This window comes from Vanessa cardui, chromosome 7 (assembly GCF_905220365.1).
Source record: "Vanessa cardui chromosome 7, ilVanCard2.1, whole genome shotgun sequence".
NCBI classification, from domain to species: Eukaryota; Metazoa; Arthropoda; class Insecta; order Lepidoptera; family Nymphalidae; genus Vanessa; species Vanessa cardui.
Window position 1 is genome coordinate 1,112,678 of NC_061129.1, and position 22,148 is coordinate 1,134,825.

At 33.0% G+C, this 22,148-nt stretch overlaps 2 protein-coding genes across 2 annotated transcripts; both read right to left on the reverse strand.

Annotated features, from left to right (window-relative positions):
* Positions 1-2,607: 2,607 nt before the first annotated feature.
* On the reverse strand, positions 2,608-17,695 carry LOC124531353 (sodium/potassium-transporting ATPase subunit beta-2-like). Its single transcript, XM_047105888.1, has 7 exons — positions 17,501-17,695; positions 6,461-6,601; positions 5,253-5,372; positions 4,605-4,798; positions 4,111-4,200; positions 3,625-3,808; positions 2,608-3,226 (listed from the first exon to the last, which is right to left on the reverse strand). Exons 1-7 carry the CDS (start codon positions 17,631-17,633, stop codon positions 3,117-3,119), a joined length of 972 nt encoding a protein of 323 aa, XP_046961844.1. The 5' UTR covers positions 17,634-17,695; the 3' UTR covers positions 2,608-3,116.
* Positions 17,696-18,560: 865 nt separating this feature from the next.
* On the reverse strand, positions 18,561-20,196 carry LOC124531191 (glutenin, high molecular weight subunit DY10-like). The gene is made up of 2 exons (XM_047105681.1): positions 20,073-20,196; positions 18,561-19,656 (listed from the first exon to the last, which is right to left on the reverse strand). Exons 1-2 carry the CDS (start codon positions 20,151-20,153, stop codon positions 18,898-18,900), a joined length of 840 nt encoding a protein of 279 aa, XP_046961637.1. The 5' UTR covers positions 20,154-20,196; the 3' UTR covers positions 18,561-18,897.
* Positions 20,197-22,148: the final 1,952 nt, after the last annotated feature.

Consider the following 22,148-nt stretch of genomic DNA (forward strand, 5'->3'; position numbering starts at 1 on the left):
ATGAATAATAAACACAAATTAAGCACATTGATAACTGAACGATGCTTGCCTGGATTTGAGCCCATTATCGACTAAGATCCACGCGTTCAAACTACTGGGTTATTTCTGTTAAAAAAAGAAGCAATATCGTTGGTCGAGTTCTTGATTAATCTATGACATTCACTATGGATTTTAAAACTGCTATGGGAATTTTATAAGTAAAATTAAAATGGATATAAATATTTAAGTGTAATAGTATTGTATTATAAATAAAGATATATTATTTATAAACTCTTAGTAGTGCACAATATAGATGAGTCTAAAAGAAGTCTCAATATAGATGAAATGGGTTGGTTATCTTTATTCCTGCTTCGATTGGAATAGGCTATAATAAGCCCAGTGGCGGATATACAAATTTGCCGCTAGTAGACTAGTAGGCTATTCAATTTTTGCCGCTCCTACTGACTTTTGAAATTCAATACGTTAGTTTAGTTCACAATCATATTAAATATATTTATTCTGAAATTGCAACTTCGTGATTTGTGTTCTATCGTCCTCATTACATCGGCTTTTTCCCGTTATTAGTGTGAATATAAACTAGGTGATATGATATGTTTTTTTTTATTTCTGTGAGATAATAACATATTTTTGCTAAATTTGCCGCCCCTCCAAATTTGCCGCCTTAGTCTCCAACCTACTTAGCCTATTGGAAAACACATAAATGTTAATTTTTGTAGTAAGCTACTTTGCTCGCTACTAGACGGTGCCACTGCACATAGTAATTTAATTACAGATTGCAGTTTTTTATTGTTATTGATAATTGCCCATAGACATTGGAACTATGAGAAATATTATTAACCATTCCTTATAGCGCCAATGCGTTACTAACCTTGAGAGCGAAGAATGTTACGATTATCCCATGCCCTGCAAATTTTTTTTAAAGTGATTAATCTAATAGCAAATATATGTATACTTAAACTAGTTTTTACCTGGGGGATCGTAGGTTTCAGTTATACAAAGCCTTCCGTGTTTAGATATAATCAAATTTCTTGAAATTCAATTAAATGGTTCAGTTGTGATATCTTAACAACTTAACAGACAAACATTTATGACTTTTGCATTTGTAATATTTGCAAAGTTTAGTTATTATTTATATATTTATGTGTTATACCATATCAAAGCGTTTAGTATATTTTTAGGTTTATGATATTTTATGGTATTAATCCAAGACTTCTATCTACCTTCCTGATTACTTCTCGTCTAAGTAACTCAAAGATTAGCTAGAAGAGGAAAAGTTCGTTAACATATTAGAATAAATTATCCTTATTACACTTTTACTGTAGAGTAGAGTATAGTTAATAAGTTCTGTATTTCCAACTTATAATATCAAACATAACATAATATAAGAAACAAAATAATTGAATTATTATCATTAAATACTCAGATGTATATAAATAAGAATTAAAAATGGTTATTATATAAATCATGATCGGCTGGAATGGTGGCAAGATTGTGGTAGTATTTAAAAAAGGATTCATTTTGAAGTTTACAGTAGTATAGCAACAGCCTGTAAATTTCTCACTGCTGGGCTAAGGCCTCCTCTTCCCTTAAGGAGAGGGCTTGGAACATATTTCACCACGCTGATCCAATACGAGTTGGTGGAATGCACATGTGGCAGAATTTCGATGAAATTAGACACATACAGGTTTCCTCGCGATGTTTTCCTTCACCGAGCACGAGATGAATTATAAACACGAATTAAGCACATATATATAGTGGTGCTTGCCTGGGTTTGAACCCGCAATCATCGGTTAAGATGCAAGCGTTCTAACCACTGGGCCATCTCAGCTCTAAGTTGAAGTTTACTTGAATAAAGTTGATTTGATTTGATTTGCATGCTAGCAGCATACCGCGTTGTGTATCCCTGTCACCAGAGGAAGCAAAAAGGCGAGGTGTTATACGTTTAATCCACCTTTATACACTACTACTCCAAGATTCAAGTGTTTCATCAGAACATGGGACGTTATTATAAATTATAATAGAATACAAATATTTGGATCGTTTTTCGCTTCAAAAACTTCTTCCATACTAATAACGCTCTGGTTCTATGATTAGGGTTTAAAGGTTCATTAAAGGAATTTGCAACAACAACAATGAATTTTTAGCTTAAATTTTTTTGCCAGAGATTGAAGATTTGATGTATAAAATGTATGCTATGTCCTTTCTTGGCAATCAAGACTGCTTCATACCACACCAAAATCGTTTAAATGTTTAGATGTAAAGTCGTAGCAATTACTTTCGCATTTATAATATTAAAATATATGCATCATCTTATCTTATAGACAGTCCAGGTAAGTACCGCTCACCATATATTCTGCCGCCAAGCAGCAATGTTTAATTTTGGTCAAGGACAAGATATATTGTTATATTTACATCAGATATAAGCGATGTAACATCTCGGTTAGTGGCGCAGTAGCGATTTCTAGAGAATTTAAATACTTAAAGGTCTGTCGATGTCTTTGGGCATGAACATTTCCCAATGTTGGGTGATTTGCTGGTTGGATAACTAATGATATAAAAATAAATTAAATAAAGTATAATTTAGGGTTTATAAATAAAACACTGTTAAAAATCTATATTGGAACCAACTATTGCGTATTTATTGACTCTCGGTCCAGAAAACATTACAATAATAAATATTATTTAATAATAATTTAAAATTCAATTTAACTTTAAGCGTGTAAACGAAAACTTCAACTCAGTGGCGCCCGAGGGCTATTCTAAAACGAATATAAATAAACCGCCGACTATGTGGCTATTGCTAATGGCGCTCTTGGCAGCCGGCGCCCGGCGTGGTGTATGTTCTTGGCAGCCTTGGCGACCAATTGGCCAGCGAAGTGAACTTGGTAACCAATTGGCGGACAGTCAGACAACTTGGCGGCCAACCACGGCTGACTTGGCGAAGATTTAGAACGGTGACCGCTCTTGGAGTTGGCAGTGGGAGGCAGTCTTAAAACTTGGCCAAGTGCGTTTCACCAAGATGACTCTTAGCAGGGAAATAAGCGTTGTATGGTGATTTGGCCAAGCGAAACGTGTCAAAATGGTTGCTGCCAAGTTGTCGGCCAATATATAGCTGCTTAAGAACGGTCTACCATCAGCTCGAAGTGGACCGAGCCCCGCCGCTCGTATCTGTCATAGTTGATGTTCTTCGCCCACGCCCTGCATTCAATGTTGATGAGGACACCCGCTGAAATAGTAAACATTTACTTAATAATAATTAAATACTAAGTTCGGTCTTCGTTCGTAATTAAAACAATGTAATTGAAATATATAAAGAAAACATTAAAATGTCGTTTAAACTAAATGTGCGCGTTATTTAAATTATAAGCTTCATCATCAGCCCATATTCGTCCACTGCTGGACATAGGCGTCTCCAATTGCATGCCACTGTGATCTTTCTTCGGCTACTTGTATGTACTCCTTTCAGCCGTCCTGCGCAAATCGTCACTCCACCGTGCCTGAGGACGACCGACACACCGACGACACTACGTATGCCGTTATTTATACTACACTACTTATACTAAACTTATTATAATTATGTAAGATATAACTTGCACAGAAAATCGTGAGAGTGACGTGACTTACTCCTGGGCTTCTCAAAGAGCACAGCCACGAGAGGGCTGAGGTATCCCTCCTTGTTGGTGAAGGGATAGTAGTAGGCTGGGAAGCCACGGCGTGGGATGTATTGCACAGGGCCAATGTTCTCAACGTCAGCAGGATTCTCGCCTTCACAGGATACCCACACTGTATTGGCCTCTGGTTTGCCGGACTGGTAGAAAAATAGTGTATTAAAGTATACATTGGTTGGATTGGTTTGACTATAAAATTCGGTTCAGCGGTTTGGTCGTGAAAGAGCGACAGACAGACAGGCAAACAGAGTTACTTTCACTTTCATTTTCGTTCATTTGTAATATTTATATATGTAGATAATAATAAAGTTCATCATTATCATAAAAATGGGATTTTTGTGTACTTAGCCTAAGATTGATTTTATAGGTAATGTGTTTTTTTTTTAATATATTTTTTACATTTATATTTGGGTGGAGAAATATATATTGTAAAAATACTTACGACCAGCTTAATGTGCTGTTTCAGATCCTCTGGCATTTTCTCTGGCAAGCCGTCTGTGGTGTTGTAAGCATTAGGAATCCAGTTGAAGATCTGCAAAAGATTTTTCATTGATGATAACAAAAGTGTAAATTATTTGGTGTCGAAAATGTACATGTTTCGACCTTTTTTGTTTTTTTTTTTTATATCTTTGCCTTGGCGTTTATAAATAAATTACCAGGCAGCAAAAAAATATTGTTCTGATATGTAATATTTAGTCAGCAATAAAAGTTGACAATTAATTTTTCATCTACACAATTTGATTGACTGGAAATGTTGCCTTGAAGGTATCTTCGTGGTGTTCTAGATTCTTAAACTAAGTTCATGCATGTAGACGGTAATGCATATGGTGCAATTTGTATATAACTTATAACTTGAATATGCCAAAAGATTGTTTAGGAATTTTTAATCATTACAGAAAATCGGAACTGATCAAATATGAGGAAAATGATTCGAACCTTATTCAGCTTGAGGAACACACAGGGTCCGGCCTCCTCGTAGTTATACTGGTTTGCTGAAGTGCAAGGGTGGAACTCATCGACGGGAACGTCGCAGACCTGCTTCTCGCCCAAGTTGGAAGAAGTCGGGGAGCAAGGGACTCGGTTCTCAGCGCCGGAGGCCTCACCGCTGCCGCTGCCCTTCTTGCGGTATTCTGGAAATGTTTGTGGTCGATTGAAAAATGGATCTCTACGCATTTACAGCTATATTAATTTTCGCATAATTGTCCATAGTATGTAATGTACATTTGATAGAGATTTGTTTTTCTTTTTATAAATGGTAAATCTCCTCAAGGCGTGCCCTCCACCTTAAACTAAAACAAAGGCCTTTATGTAATCGAATTTGATTATTTTTTTGTTGTAATTTGTTAAGACCAAGAGGACGCTCATGCTTACAAGAGTAAGCATGAGCGTCAATCATACTAATTCACACCGATAACGCAAGATTGCTCTCTGATACGGTCGGTCGGTCGGTATGAAAGTGAACGAGAATTTCTTACCCAAAAAACATAATACTCAGGATCTCGATTTACCAGAAATTCGCGAGTCTTTTAGAGTTGCTATTGGACCAGTGACACGTTTAAAGAATATTGTTAAATTGTAACTTACGTTCAAGGTAGTCATCGACGACTTGAGCCCATTTGAGCACAGATCCCTTGTCATTAGCTCTGTAGTAAATCAGGGTACTCTCGACAGTTGCGGAGTCCGGCATCGGTCTGAATCCAAGCCCTGAGAAAATAAAAATCGGAGTAAACCTTTACAAGCACTTTTGAATCGTCATTTAACAAAATATTAAGTGAAGCTTCCACCAGTTCGGAACATAGATTCTACCGAGAAGAACCGGCAAGAAACTCAGTTGTTTAACTCTTTCGACATTTAAAAAACAAAGTCACATTAGTTAAATAACATTATATATGTATGTAATATATCTTACCTGGACGTTATCTAGTTTATCTTTTAATTCAATATCTACTTGAGATTACATGATGAAATATTATTTGGAGTCAACTCTGATACAGTAATTTTTATTAATCTTATAAACAGTGCATAATTAATTTCTTCGTATACCTTTTTTAGGTCTGATATATTCGAAGGATAAAATATTAATCTTATGGTCACCGCTTAACCTGCTCATTTATAAATTATACCTGCCTAACCAGTTTTCAATATTATAATTGCAGATTTTATTATTTGTTATTGGTCTGAATATTTAAGAAACTTACGTAAATAATCGTAAATATGTATCACAAAATATTTATTTTGCGTGTTGAATAAACCGTTTTATATATAATTATTCTATAATATTTTGTCAGATCAGCAATCAATTCTATGAAATGATAACAACATATTCATTATTACAATTATAAGAATACAAAGTCAACAGAGGACGAGAAATAATTAACATTATAATAATACAAAGTAAAAGACGGTTTTTCAAAACCTAACGACTTAATCAATACGGTTTTGTTAATATGACCTTCTTTATATTAAGTGATAGTCAAATATCCAGATTGCTTTCCGAATAATTTCACACCTTGATTCGAATAATGAAAAAAGAAAATTGATTTAACAGCTCTTAGAGATAATCATATAATAAATGACTATTACTCTTATTTAAAAAAGTTTTTTGAATATATTTTAAACATATTTTGAAAAGTATTATAAATGTCAGTAATTATTAAAACACTTCATAACGTAAACATGCTTTGAAGAAAATCGACCCCAGAAATAAAACATTCTGATTAAAACTTTGTCAGCATAATCACATAATAATATACAGCTTAACAAATAATATTATATGGCTTCAATATTCTTACCTGGATTATTGCCGATCAGAGAGCCCTCCATCTGCCATTTAGGCATCTTCGCGTCCAGGGTCTGGTAGAAGATCGTCAGCATGGCCGCGAAGAAGCCGACCAGAATAGCGTAGAAGATCAAATAGAAGAGCAGGATTTTGGCTGGAGACAAAATAAAATATAATGTAATGAGTTGAAATATAAGTTACTTCAATGCCTTACCAACTTAGGTGGTTTCAAGGGAAGGTTAAAATTTCTTACGAGTTTAGTGCCCATGGCCTTGGTTGCCATCAGGTGGCCCATGCTGATCTATCAACAAATTTCATAAAAAAGAACCTCGGTAGTTAATTTTTCTTGCCTATTTTTATACCGAATAATTATTTGTCCCGAATATCAACATATACTGTCTCCAGAATTTTTGCTGAGTTAAGACGCTGCATATTTGTTGTTTAATGTATTTTAGGTACGAGATTGATATACGTTCGTTAGCAGCAAAGATAATATTGTGATTCTTTACATTTGTTCTTTTGTTTTACGTTATAACATTTTGGGAACGCGTATGGTATTTAGCTCATTGATTACCTTCCAAAAGGTGAGACTACCTACAGCGAACACTATATGACATTATTGGGTCGATTCGTTTTTCAAAAAGACGACCTAATATGCATAAAACAGTGCTGTAATACCAAGATAATGCTCCGCCTCAAAGCCGATGATAAGGATGGCAACACCCAACGTAGGGTACGTTGGGTGTTACCAACAAAGATTTGCAGATTTGGATTTTACTCATACCATATTCTTTATAAGATATTCTTAAATGACAAAGTGATTGCCGAAACGAAGCCAAATTTGAGAGCAAAGACAAGTCATTCTACAAAATGCCATTCAAAATGATTTATAGTTGGACTATTCGGATTGTTAAGAAGTGAACTAGTTTATAAAGTAATGATGCCAAATCGATCCAATAATTGCTTGTAATCCGCTTGTTCGATCACTTCCTCTGACTTAAGTGCGGGTCCATCGAACTCGTGAAGTCTAACAGTCTAAACGAATACTGGAACTCAAACTAACTATAGAGATTTGGTATGTTCATAAAAGTAATTATTTATCGTTTTAATAACTAAGATAATGATTTCGTCCGCTATCTTCTAATTATCTACATATAATTATACATCACATAGATTAATAAATTTGGAGTGTCTCGTTGTACCATTAGAATAATCGCTTTTTACTTAGTACATATGTATTTATACACGATTCATATACCAAAATAATCTTTATTTTTTATTATCTGACTGTTGTCTCTTTTGACGAGATCGCATGCATCCTAACCGATGATTTGCAGGTTAAAACCCAGGCAGGTACAACAATTACAAATTTTCATTTGCTTAATCGTCTTGTGATCTGCGGTGAAGGAAAACTACATGTGTTTAATTACAACGAAATTCTGCTATATGTATCCACCAATCCGTATTGTAATAGCAGCGTTGTGGAACATGCTCCAAACCTTCTCCACAAAGGGAGAGGAGGCTTTAGCCACGTAGTGTTTAATTTACAGTGTTAATATTAGAAATATAAGAGATGATTTTTTGTGTGAAAATTATGATTTTGATTTTATATATATAATTTTTTAAGTAGTTACGGCCAAAACATCTAGCATACAATATAATAACTTATTTTAATTATTAATTTATACTATATAAAATATTTTAGCTAACAATAATCAATTTAAAACATTTTTTTTATTGACAATGTAATTAAGTCAAGACAAGAAACATTAAAAAGACAACATAGTAATGGTATTATCGTATTGAGAGTACCAGGAAAACATAAGCGCGTGGTTAGTATATGTAAGGTTTTGTGCGCGAACTAATCCCTCAATAACGCGTAATGAGATTGTACTGATAACCTATAAAAGTAACATAATGATAACAGGGATTCCATATTTAAAATGAGCTAAATTGAAACTTACTTCTTTAACTGCTTTCAAATAACGAAATAAAAACTTTTTTTTTTTAATTTTCGCTTTGTAATCTTGTGTATGTGCCATTTGGTAACGATTTTAACACTGAAGATGACGTCACAAATTCTTATTGTTTCTAATTTGTAGGCCTGTAATTAAACTGGCTAACTCACCATTCAAGTTTGAATACAAAGTATCGATTATAGTCGTAGAACAAATGATGTTGTATTTATGGTATGGTGTGTTACAATATTATTTATGGTACATCCATACCGACATTTAAATTGTTTAAGCGTTGAGAAATCAAAGCCAAGGCACTAAAAGAATCAGTAGTTGTATTCAAATAAATTTGATTGGAACTGTCATTTTTTTTTTAAATTTGTCAAATGATAAAATTAAAGCAAAGATCTATCTCGAGGGTATCCAATAATGCAAACAAGATTGTTTTCTTCTAGGCAGGCGACATTGCTGAGTTGTCGAAAATCTGCGGGCATTTACTAAAAATATCTTTAGGCCCATTTAACATTTTAATAATTCATAGCACTAACGAGCTGCGAAAATTGAGAATTTGTAACGAGGCTACAAATATAGCCGTCCCAGTTACAAAATAATTAGTACCGGACTAATTAAAGCGTTCGTGTCAACTCACTCAGCGCGATTATCACAATGCACCGTGTACATACACAGAGCTATAAAAGTAATTTTTATTTATTTACTAATAAATAAAAGTACTTTTATAAATAATATGCGTGGGTTCGACCCAAGGGCGATCATAATTTTAAGAAATAAAAAATTACCTATGCCTCTGGTGTTTAAATTTCATGCCAAACTTCAAATTCGATTTAGTGCTAGAAAGCATAACAAACGACCAGATAGGCGGACATATAGAGTTACTTTGGCATTTATAATATTAGTATTTATTTGAATATCTTTTGTTACTTATCCATATACGATAAATGTTGAGGTTTCCTGTGAGCGAGGTATAACCTTATGATATAACTAAGATTTTGTTTCTTACTTCTACTTTTTTATCGAAATCGATTTCGTAGTTTCTTGATAATACAGTAATGTAACTTACATCACGCTCGCAATTACTGATGTTCGCTCACTTCCCGATAACTTTAGGTTAAATTATTTGACACAGATTATTAATCTTAATCAAAATTAAAACCATATCAATTTTAAATGTTTTCTTAAAAAAATAAAGACATTAGAAAAAATACGTAAAATAATACGGCTTGTTTGATTGGTGCTTAATGAAGTAATAGAATTAATTTATTAATTAATCGCATTTATTACATAAAATTTTATAAAGGTTAGTATGGCTAGTGTAATTTCGTGATATTTTACAAAATAAAATTAAAATTCAGCTTATTTCGTCTAAACAGAGCGGGCGGCGGTTGGAGCCTTCTTTTAAGTGCAGCAGGGCACCTGTGCCAGAAGACACCGCTCTCCCATATCAATTTCTTACATAAGCATATATTATAATCGTGTATGAGTACAAAGTAAAATGTACCTATGTCACACATATTATATAGTAGGATCGATAATGATGATTGTTTTTTAACCCCCACACAAAAAGAGGGGTGTGTGTGTGAGAAATATTAATACATACTGATACATCTATATGTATCAGTATGGATTATTTTTTACTTTTTAAAGGTAGCTTATGTTTTTTGTGTCGGGGTTTTTTAAAATTTTTAATTTAATTCTTTAATAAATAATTTATTAGTTATTTAGAAATTGAAATACTTTCAAATGTAATCATACTAAAAGCAACAACAACTCTTGACATATCTATACCATCTTATTAGGCTGTTTAAATAAAATATATACCTATTTAAAATTAGAAAACTAATTTTAAATAGATATTACATTCATATATAAAAGACAAGAAAATCAAAACATTGTCGTATATTTATAAAACGTTTGAAAATAATGTGCTTCGTTGTAAATCGCATTGAAGGCACTCGCTGTATATATGTATGTATGTACCAACATGCAACAATCGATGCATTTTACGCCAAAGCAGTGACTTATGCAGGTGCCATGAGGTAGGTATAGGTCAAGATAGGCGCATGCGTACTATCTGTTATTATTGGGAATACCACTGAGTCACCGCATAACCCTTCAATTTTCAATGTGGTTATAAATAATTAAGTCCTAAAAAACACCACATTTGTTTGTCTACATTATTTATGAATTTATATGAACCTGGTCTTGTGATAAAAAGACTTTTTTTAAGAGTTATCAAATTTTTGGCAACAAAACATTTTTATAAATATAAAGTTACTAGAATAACACAAGGTACCTACATAATATGAATAAGAAACGCGAAAATAGGATAAACAAAAGCCTACTCGTTACGAATGTTTTTTTCTTAAATGTTCTCTTGACTAATATTTTCAATAATACAGCATGGGACAGGCTCATCAAGCCTTTGATTGACGATTTCCACATATATATACTCTCTCTATAATGTGTGTATTACTTTCAAATAATACTGTCTAAAACTAATTTATAATATTGAACTAATTGTTTTTTTTTTGTTTTATAGAAAAATATTATATAATGGCAATGTTTTCAAGGTGTGAGTGCTTTAAAGGACGTCAAAGCGCCAATTTCGAAAAGGGCTTAATGTACTTTACATTAGTAACAATAAAATTTAATAATTACCATATAACAAAGATCTTTCTTCTTCTAACTATCTTAGATTATCTTTAGATCTATCTTTGTTATACGAAACTCAAGCTGATTTGATAAACACGAGGCTTGGGGCTTTGCTGAGAAATAACATAAGTTCAAAATATATATTTTTGATTAAAATAAATTACGGATTCTGAAAATGCCTAAGAAATATACTTCGAAAATTTTCCTAAAATTGTTGTTCTCAATACAATAAATATTTAAACAAAAATTCTTATATAACATTTTTTTATTCAGAACATACATTAGCATTAGAAAGTGACAATGCAATTTAGTGATGTGACATTTGAAAGGATTACATAATTCTAAAATCTATCTTTTTCGCGCACATCATTATCCCAGGTGAAAAACAGGTCACGGAGAATGCGCCGTAGACCTAGAGAGACGCATGCGTGATGCAGCTTTGAAACCAGGACATACGTACATACCCAAATCATTAACAATTCGGTTCTATATTGGGCATAAAACTGACTGAAATTTACAAACAGTTTGACTTATAAAGAGTTTATATTACTCTTATATATTAATAAGAAAAAATATTTCCTGTTTGAAAATAAAAAGTTTTTATATTTCGCTTAGCATATTGCTGGAAAGATTTTGTAAATGAAAGACCTCTACTTATTTGTAATTCTAAAATGAGGAGAAAAGCCCTTAGTCAGAATTGTTAGTGATTTATATTTGTCGAGGTGTGTTGCTACTTGCTATGCACCAAGGTAATCAAATACCATAAGTTCTCCTATTTCTGCGTCTACATTCCCAGCTATATTAAAAAAGCTTCCAACAATCATTAGAAACTATTTTCATGACACAGACTTTCCTGAGATTATTCCGAATGAAAGTATATTTGTTAGAAAAAAATAGAAGCAATAAAAAATACATTAATTCCGTGTTGATGAAGTTAAAACAACACGTTAAAAAGCTATTTTTATAAGTAGTATAGTTTATTGTTCGTGCTCGTAATTTTAGTTAAAAAAAACACAATAACAATGTCATATATTATTTCTGTATGAATATGGAGACCAGATGGGTATTATGATACATTTGGAAGCCACTTAGTCTACAAAAATATTACTACGTTTTTTTTTTTGTCAACGGTACCACAGATATCTAAAATTTGAATAAAACTAATAATTAATATATATACTTCTATATTAATATTATTAATGCGAAAATTACTCTATAAGTATGTTCCGATTTTGATGCAATGGCCTACCTTTTTTCGTAATTTGGATGAATTCATGAGAGGTGAAGTCGGAATTCAAAATTGAAGTTTAAAATATACAAAATGGTATATGGCCTACACATATAAAAACTGCAATAAAACTAGTAATATATATTTTTTAATTGAACAAAGTAATATCAATATCCAGAAAGAATGCAAAATATACACGACTATGATTTTCCAAAGCATGCCTACAATTTTACAGTATTAAGTATCAAGTCCAAAATAACTAACTAACTCGTCTTTCCTAAGTATCAAATAGTCAATAAAGATTTGGTACTGAGCGTAAAACCTCCCTTTTATTATTATATTAATCAGAGTGCCTGCAAATAGCCCATCAAAGAGGCTTCGTCCATAAAGTTAACATTCAATAGAAATAGCAGAAATATGTCCTTGGATCGATCTGCCGAAGGACGAGGCGCGCGCAGCCGGGCCGGCGCCGCGCATCCAGTCGGCTTATATCTTTGATCGACCTTACTTACTGCATTATAATCTAAACCTTATTTCCATGACAATAAAATACAAATTCATTTAATTACATCATGACAAAGATTTAATTTTTATTAACTAGGTATATTTTCAATTTTATTTATCATAGTAAGCTTTGTTGTTCGCAACAGTTAAATAAATTTAATTTGCCATTCAGATTTCAATCTTATCTTTAATGTGATAAGTTCAAAATTGTATTGTTTATTTTGAATTTGCTGTAATTGTCTTGAATTAATCTTAAGTAATAGTGACAGATTCTAAAACAAGTAACTGTTTCACTAAATAAGTCTCGAGTTACGTTATATAATATACTGTGATATAACCAAGGGACCACTAGCATATTGATTGGTAATGGTCTTAAATTACTTAATTATTCTAAAGCAAATGAGTTAAGATTGGTTATTCCTTTTATATTTGATTTACTAAATTTACCTTAAAGAACATTAAAACCTACTTTTATTGAATATCACATATATATGTCTTATATTTTTTTTTACTAAAATTGTAACATATATGTACTTAATACAATAGTAGTACATACATACATTTTTCATCTCAATTGAATCTTGTTATTATAGATTCCATTTCGAGGCAAATACAATAAAGCCATCTCAATACCTACACGAGAATTTCTTTCAAATTTTTCCGCTTTTGGAAATTCAACAACAAACGTGCCACGCCTTATTTCACGCGTTTCATTATTTGAACGATTCGAAATTCAAATTCTATTTTTTTCGAAAATACAGGCTTGAATTAAAAAATAAAGAAAACTGTTTTTGAAATTTAAAGTCATGGCTAGATTCTTTTTTTGAAAAAACTAAACTAGATGCGCATGCGACGTAAAGCCACTTGTAACATTGGATAAGAATATTACATTTAAGCATTTTTTTTAGAAATGTTTCATCAATGTTACTAATTGAATTAAATTTACTGATTTTTTTACTGACAATCGTACATACTATTAAATGTAGATAGTAACAAAGGATTGAAATTAATCTTCATTGAATGTCAAACAGGAACAGCGTTTTAGCTGGACTATGTCGACTGAACAAAGGACTCCTCAAGGATTTTCGTGATGGTGGAATTTACGCTACCCACAACCAATGAATAATGAATACGGAACATACAAATTTAATTCAAAAGAGAGAGATGAAGAGATTTTTTACTTAAATCTATATTCCGAATTCAAGCGTGCTTTCGAATTCAAGTGAATCTAGGTGGATAAATAATGTTTTTGATTTATCAGTAAGTGACATCACCGGTTTCAAGTAGGTAATTATTTTTAATATTTATTTAAATTACATTAAAAGAAAAAACTATTAGTACTGTTTAATACTATTAGTACTAATAACTTATTATGGTACGTGTAATGGGCATTCGCTACGCCCCATCTTCTCCATCCTTACCTGGGTTAATGATGAGCTTGATGTGTGTAAAAATAAAAAAGACATTCTATTAACATACCGGTATGAACTATTTTTAGGGAGAACTTCGCAGAAAATTCAAATAAACTGGTTCCCTGTAGGTGTCCTTTACTACTTCTTAATACATAATCCGCTAATCTTGCCAACTTTGCAAAACATAAGATTCCGGATGAAATTCTATCCCAATTCTTGTTAAAAAGGTTGGAAAACGATTGGTTTTGTTGGGCCCAGAATTCGGAATTGCAGTATCTTTTTAAGATATATGGAAATGGTCAATTTGTAGCCAATGCCAATTGTAAGAAATGTTGTACATGCCACATATCATCAATGTGCCATCAACCAAGGGAACCAAAATGTTATGTCCCTCGAGCCTGTTACAATGGATCTCTCTGTCATCTTTCTTCATCAGGACTGATCCTTTAAGCTGGAACGCAACTATACTAAGTATTGCTGTAGAATATGATGAAAGAATGGTATCTAGAAACTCTTGCACGAAGGCCTTCACCGAGTAAACCAAATAACCTAGGAAAAGTGATCAAATTGTTGATCATATCTACGATATCATAAATCTTGTATCGTGATTCAATTGAGTTATAAACCAAAGAAAGCAGAAAATTTATCTACGGTTGTGAACTGCATTATCGTCCATACATTAGACCGTACACTGGAAGCTGTTTCAGAAATCGTCAAAGAAGTCATCAATTGGAAGGCATTAAGATGTAATTAAACTGTAAAAAAGTATTCGCTACCAACATCAGCATGAATATAAACGAGATAAGACTATTTTTATTGGTTTATCAACGAGCGGAAACTACTGAATTCATTTAAATCCGTTTTATTTATACCACTAGTTATTCGCTGTGGTTTTGCTTACTTTTTATGGGTTGGTCGTCAAATAAAATGAATATTTTCATATAAAGTTACGAGTGTATCCAAAGACATATCGTATAAATAGATGATCAAGTTCATGTTTGGATATTTGTAACATGATATACGAAAACTGTTAAATGTAGTTAATGAAAAACTTACACGTAAATATATTTCCTTTACCTTTTTCTGATATTTAGTGTTGTTTATTTTTAATATGAATTAAAACTATCAGCTATTATATTTTTGACCAGCGATGTTAACATATGGGAAGTAATATCGAATCATTTTTTTAATACATAAAAATCATCAGCTCTTTTTTATTAAATAGTCAGGTGGAGAATAAAAAGGGCACCGAAGTTATTGGTCACCATCGCTCATAAACATTTTCACTGTAAGAAATATTAACCATTCCTTATATCGGCATTGCGAAAATACTTGGGATTTCAGGTTGCAGTTTCTTCTTGTCTCTTTGTTTGCCGTCAGTGCTTGAGAGTTGAATATCTGATGAGTGGGTGATATTATACAATCCCACCTGGGTAGAAGCAGGTGGATTTGCAAAAAGCCATAACAATCAGCCTTATATTATTTAGCGAGTATTCGTAACGAATTTTCAGGAATATTGTACTGATTGATGGATAAAGTTTGTTTTCGTTTCGGGTTTCTTTTTCATCATTGGCAAATCTCAGTAATGATCGTTGGCAGAGCAGGTAAAGCTGCCCTGTTCTTTTACCGGGCAAACATTTGCCGAGGATACGCCTTTAGCTGCTTGCTATAGGTTTATATATATTGCTATATATTAATATCTATCAATTGTCGAATTAAACTTTGCTTAAAATATTTTGTGTTTCCTAATTTGACGAAGGTATAATTGGAATTGACCAATACATTCTCAAAATGTATATCCTATATTCCTCTTAAGAACAGATAAAGTTATTATACATTGGCAATATAAGGAATGTTTGATATTTCTTCCAGCGCTAGTACCTATGGAAGATATTGACCACCTACCATTAGGTAATACATTTACCTGTCGACCTATACTATGAAACAATACTTTTTATTTGGATTTTTATTCGTATAATTCTTATTATATGTGGCTCACTAACATGGTCTGTGATCTTCTACTCTTTAAAGATGTCCATGGGTAAGAATGTTCCATATATATGACTGGAATTATATAACAGTGTGACGTAAAATGCAATGTCGAATATCAAAGTTCAAGTACCATGCATGTTATGACGTACATGATAACTTCCTTTTTTAAATTATTTAATGTTTTTAGTATTAAAAAGAAATAAATTCGAAATCAATAGTGTATTTTCAATGCGTATGTAATTAAAGAATCAATTTTAAAATTTTCAAATGATTTGAACGGTTAAATAATCCTTTGCATAAAGATGATATTATAACCATCTGCCTAGGCGGAAGATTTAACGGAATCTTAGTCGTCTTTATCTAAAGAGACACCACAGATGAAATATTAACTCAATTGTCATTCTCAAAAATATTTCAATTTACCCCTTACGAGTTTTACCTGTGTACTAACAATTCCATTTAAATAATTGTGAGACCTATAACGTATAGAAGTCACGAAGTCACGAATAGACTATTTCTTTGTTTTTTAAATGACATAAATTAGTCATCTTCGACCATAGACTATTTTTTTAATTTATTCATTTTAGGAAGACCGTATAGTAAGTTACCTTTGCCTATTGAAAAAGCTACTTCAAGACATATGTATTATCTAATCCGTTTTGGGATGCTATGACTCGTGTTCCTGTAATGGAAAACGCTCATACTTTAAAGAGAACGCAACAAAGTATTAGTAGCAGTAAATTATTAAGCGGCACCCACCCAGATGTGATCCCTTCCATTGATTAGCGTTATAAATAAACCCAAACTAAACCTCATAATGTCTTCTGCGCATATCAATCCGCGCAATGCATGTCGCATAGGCATTGTTTAATATATAAATTAGAGCTTTTTATTTACTCTGTTATCGAGTAAAGATATGACGTTTTAGACATTACAGATAATGCATATATTATAAAATAAAATCAATGTTTTTTTTTAATTTTAATGATTATATGTTTGTCGTTTTTTTTATTAAATGTGCCAGTAATGTTGGATACGTTATGTATTTTTAAAATATTGTTCGAATTAAAGCTATATGTTTCGTAAATTACGAAATCTGTGTTACGTAACACACCTTAAAATGTTATTAATATTACAAAATTATAAAGTGTATTTGTTTTTCTCTTGTTTTAGGACTTAGCGATGATAATAATGGTAATAGTTTTAAAGCTATTCCCTTCATTATTTCCCTCCAAAATTAAAAATCAATCCTTTAAGAAATGATCTTTTATAAAAAAGAAATATATGCTTACCCCAGCTGGATCCCGTGCGGCCAAGAAATTGTCCAGTTTCGGAATTCCACAGGAAGATCCTTAAGGACTCCCATTTTCCTAGGTCCGGAGGGGGGGCGTAGTATTGTTCAGCAACTTTCGTCTTGTCTGCCATGGTCGAACGCCTAGCCGGACTGCGGTGCGAGATCGATTGCCGGCGCCTTCGCCCCTATGTACCGCGTCCCTCGCTCCCCACCCCGGCCTCTAGTACCCCCTGCATCCCCCATTTCACCCCTTACGTAACGATTACGTAAGGCGGCGCGCGCACGTTGAGACCTACTTCGGAAAAGCGAGCTACGATATCACAGCCAGTCAAACTTAACCCCTTATTTGGATGTTTTCAGACAGGATTGAGTAAGTAGACGAAGTTCTGTTTAGGTTGGACGAAAACTGTAGCTGTTTGACTAGAAATTGCTGAATAAGAGTACCGTAATGAAAGGGAAAAAGGACTATTTTCCAACGAACAAATTGAATTATCTATATGAGACATCTGGTCATTGTGCTACGGATAGGTTGTAAGTAGTTAAATTTAATTGTTATTCTTAAAAAAGAATTTACGATTTACTTATGCAAGAACTTTATTTAATCGAAATATTTAATTTTAGCGTACTAAATATTCAGTACTAGAAAATCGAATTATGAATTCCATTACTCTTTATTCGTAACTGTATTTAAAACCAAAATATTATTTAATTAAAATAAGGTCTTCAGCACTTTTAAACTGTCGTACTGCCTCATACATTTATAAATTGATGCCGAAGCTAAATATATAAAAGTATAAATTTTAAAAAACCGCTATAATTCAAGGATAATATAAAAAAATTAATGATATTTTGGTGTCACAAATATGAGCTAAAATATAAAAACCTCTAAATAGGTATTTGAATTGGCTATATAAGTAGTAATAGTAAGTAGTAAGTATTAATTTAATTTTCATATCTGATCATTTACCATACTTTAAAAATATAAAAACAAATAAATATTTTAGTAGTGTTTAATTAAGAATAATAAATAATTTGATCATGCATATTAAAAGAAAAATAAAACTTACATGTAAATCAATAGAGATCAAGAAATACAACTAAACGCCTGCTGTTTTTGCGATAGCAATATTTCAGTTATGCTAAACAACTATTTAAATAGTTAGGCGTGTAAATGCGATTACAAACATTATAACAAGGAAGATATTATGAAAAGTATACATTGTTTCATTCCAAAAACTAAGCGATTTAATAACATTATTTTAATATTTTAAATAATCGTAATCTAAAAAATAGTTTAAGAGTATCTAGAGTGTAAAGCCTAAAAACTTTAATAAATTAATAAATAATATTCGAGCTCTATAAATGTACTATATAAATAAATTAACTATTCATAAATTATTTAGACATTTCTTCTTTTTTCTCACTTTTTTCCGTTGCTGGGCTATCAGCCAAAACATCATGAAGTGGTTGAGGCTTGGTCCAAGCTTGGCAAACACAGGTTGGCCCTTGCCCATTACTACCACTGCCCGATTGACCACCGGACACCAAGAAACCTTGATTAAATTGGCCCGACCCACCAGCTCCTGGTCCTTGGGTTTGCCCCGATTGTCCCTGGAAGCTGGACGAACTTCCCTGATATTGATTATTTGCTTGATTTTGACCTGTGTAGTAACCGGACTGTGTGTTCTGGAACTGATTGTTGGGCTGACCGAATTGATTAGGATTTTGGTACACTGCTTGGTAATGTCCTTGCTGGTTTTGTCCTTGGTTAAAACCTTGCCCGGATACAGGTGGGTAAGCATGGTTATTGTAATTTCCACCATCTTGGGGATAGGTAGCTGCTTGATTGTAACCGTTCTGGTAATTGTATTGACTTTGGCCTTGCTGTGTGCCTTGGAATGGCTGTTGGGTTTGGAAACCTTGATTCTGGAAGTTCGATTGGCCGTTCCATTGCTGGTATTGGGGATATTGCTGTTGGTTGAATTGCTGGTTAGGAGGATAGGTGGGCTGAGTGCCTGCGATGGGTTTGTTCTTGTGACTTTGGACGATGTCAATCACTCCGCCAATAATCTTTTCTGGTATGTGAAGACCTCCGGTTCGACCTTCCCTTTTAGACGATGAGGCGAACTCTGCAAGAGCCGCCAACGACAGCATCTGCAATTTACAAAAATATTCAGACTAAAGGCCTTATACAACAGCCTGTAAATTTCCTACTGCTGAGTTAAGAACTATTTTCCCTTTGAGGAGAAGGTTTGGAAGGAATTGTTTGAAGGATATCCACCGCGCTGGTCTAATTCGGATTCGTGGAATATAAACATGACAGAATTTCTATGAAACATGTTCTATGAAAATAGACACATGCGGGTTTTCTCACGATGTTTTCCTTTTCCCGCCGAGCACGAGATGAATTATAAACACAAATTAAACACATGGATATTAAGGGGTGCTTGCCTGGGTTTGAACTCGCAATTATCGGTTAAGATGATGAAGATACCTTACCTATAAAGAGGCGTATAACAAAATTTTGGGATGCAAGGGATGAAAGTTGAATATTATTATAATTTACTCACGAGTACGCAAATTTTCTGGTGTCCGTTCATATTTCCTGTTTGAAGGCTCCTCACACAATTGCCAAAACTTTCCAAGGACATCCTTTTATATAAAACCCAGTGGCTAGCAGCACATATCGGTGATCTTTAGGGCTGTCACCGTTTAATTTTTTATTGTCATTTATAATCAAAAATAAGTAGTTTAAATATATTAATTTGTAATCGTAAATAAACTTTATAGTAATTCTTAAAAAATATCAACACTATTATTTGTTATACAATGTCTTATGTAATATAATATAAATGAATTTAGAGTTACTTAAAAAATGAAATATTGTTCAAAAATTTGTAATTTTTTGTAAATATAAAATTGACAATGCTTACCAATTAAATTCAAAAAGTTTTTAAATTAACAACGTATTAAGATTTATTTATGAATTTGGCGCAGCCCTCATTCCCTGCATGTCGTAATTTGTCTTCCGAGTGATCGAAGATCATTGTACAAGGTTTCTCACCCTTGACGTTGTACCGCTATAATGACGCGTAACCGGTGCTGGCCCTTAGCGAATATCGATATCGAATATAATTTCTCTCAAATTATCGATAAGACTATTAGAGATTCCTTATCATACCCACCTTGAAAACTGAGAAATATATACCTGTCATTGAGTTACTAACTGGGTCACTCACCCTTCAAACCGGATTACAACAGTACTAAGTTGTACCATTAATTTTAAACATATTTATCAATAAACCAGCAAGATGAGATGACTTTATTTATATTATTTATTTTCGTAAAGCCTTGTATGATCAAGTTAATGTGTAAATATGTATACTTATATAATAAAAGGGAACTTAAGTCTGTGGTCGTCTTAGGAACTAACAGTAGGAAGAAAAGCGTTTTTCCCTTTGATAGCCCAATTCTTAGCGAACTTTATTGGCTATTTATTATCACGCTACGACCCTCGGATCAGTAACGTATAACGCCATAACGTTACGTTAAACGATGCAACGGGGTCTTAATAATTTAATAAACATAAAACTTTTTCATTTATAACGTTACGATTTTACCGCTAAATTTTATTTTCATGTAGTAACAAAAAGGTAATAGGGAACTTTTTACGATCTGTTTCATTCATTTTTAAGTGCATTAACTAAATTCAAAGTAAAATTAACATCAATTACATAATAGCATAAAATATTCTGGTTATAAGGTAAAAAATAAATGATACACATCACATTTAGATACTGACTGGTAACAGTCATAATAGAACACAATTGTATCTATTTCATTCTAAATTTAAAACGAAACACACACACACATACACCTATAATATAAAGGTGCTGCTTATATCATTAATTATAAAAAAACGTTGATTAAATAATCGATATTGAATCGATATCCGTTACCCACGAGCCTGCCCGCATCAAGATTGACGCAGCCCCGACACACTACACGCGAAAGCATTACTTTTTTCTTTTTAAAACTTATCACGGATCATCGTCGAAGCACAATTTATTATATTAACCCCGTTCCGCTTCAAGGAAGCTGAAGATTAAACTTCATTATTTGAGATAAATTGATTGGAAGGATAAGAGGATTTACTTGTTACTTTGTTGTAGTAATTAACTTATTGGAAGTTGCCTCTAGTCAGTGGTGGCTAGACGAAAATGTACGTGGGGTTATCCATCTCCATCTATGATCCTTGCTGATACTTGGTGGTAGGGCTTTGTGCGAGCCCGTCTGGGTAGGTACCACCCACTCATCAGTTATTCTACCGCCAAATAACAGTAGTCAGTATTGTTGTGTTCCGGTTTGAAGGGTAAGTGAGCCAGTGTAACTACAGCACAAGGGACATAACATCTTAGTTCCCAAGGTTAGTGGCGCAGTGACGATGTAAGGAATAGTTAATATTTCTCACAGCGTCATTGTCTATGGGTGATGGTGACCACTTACCATCAGGTGGCCCATATGCTCGTCCGCTAACCTATAACATAAAAAAAAAAAAATCCTAGGATACTCAAGAATATGGGCTACAAATCGTGGAGGTTTTTTATAACACTTGGTGGTAGAGCTTTGTGTACCATCTAGGTTTG

Coding starts and splice junctions, on each gene's coding strand:
- LOC124531191 (XM_047105681.1), bottom strand. CDS start 20,153: ATGTCCTTGGAAAGTTTTGGCAATTGTGTGAGGAGCCTTCAAACAGGA. Junction 19,657..20,072: donor ACCAGAAAATTTGCGTACTC/GTGAGTAAATTA, acceptor TGTAAATTGCAG/ATGCTGTCGTTGGCGGCTCT.
- LOC124531353 (XM_047105888.1), bottom strand. CDS start 17,633: ATGGCAGACAAGACGAAAGTTGCTGAACAATACTACGCCCCCCCTCCG. Junction 4,799..5,252: donor CGTCGATGACTACCTTGAAC/GTAAGTTACAAT, acceptor AAACATTTCCAG/AATACCGCAAGAAGGGCAGC. Junction 3,809..4,110: donor AACAGCACATTAAGCTGGTC/GTAAGTATTTTT, acceptor TTTTTCTACCAG/TCCGGCAAACCAGAGGCCAA.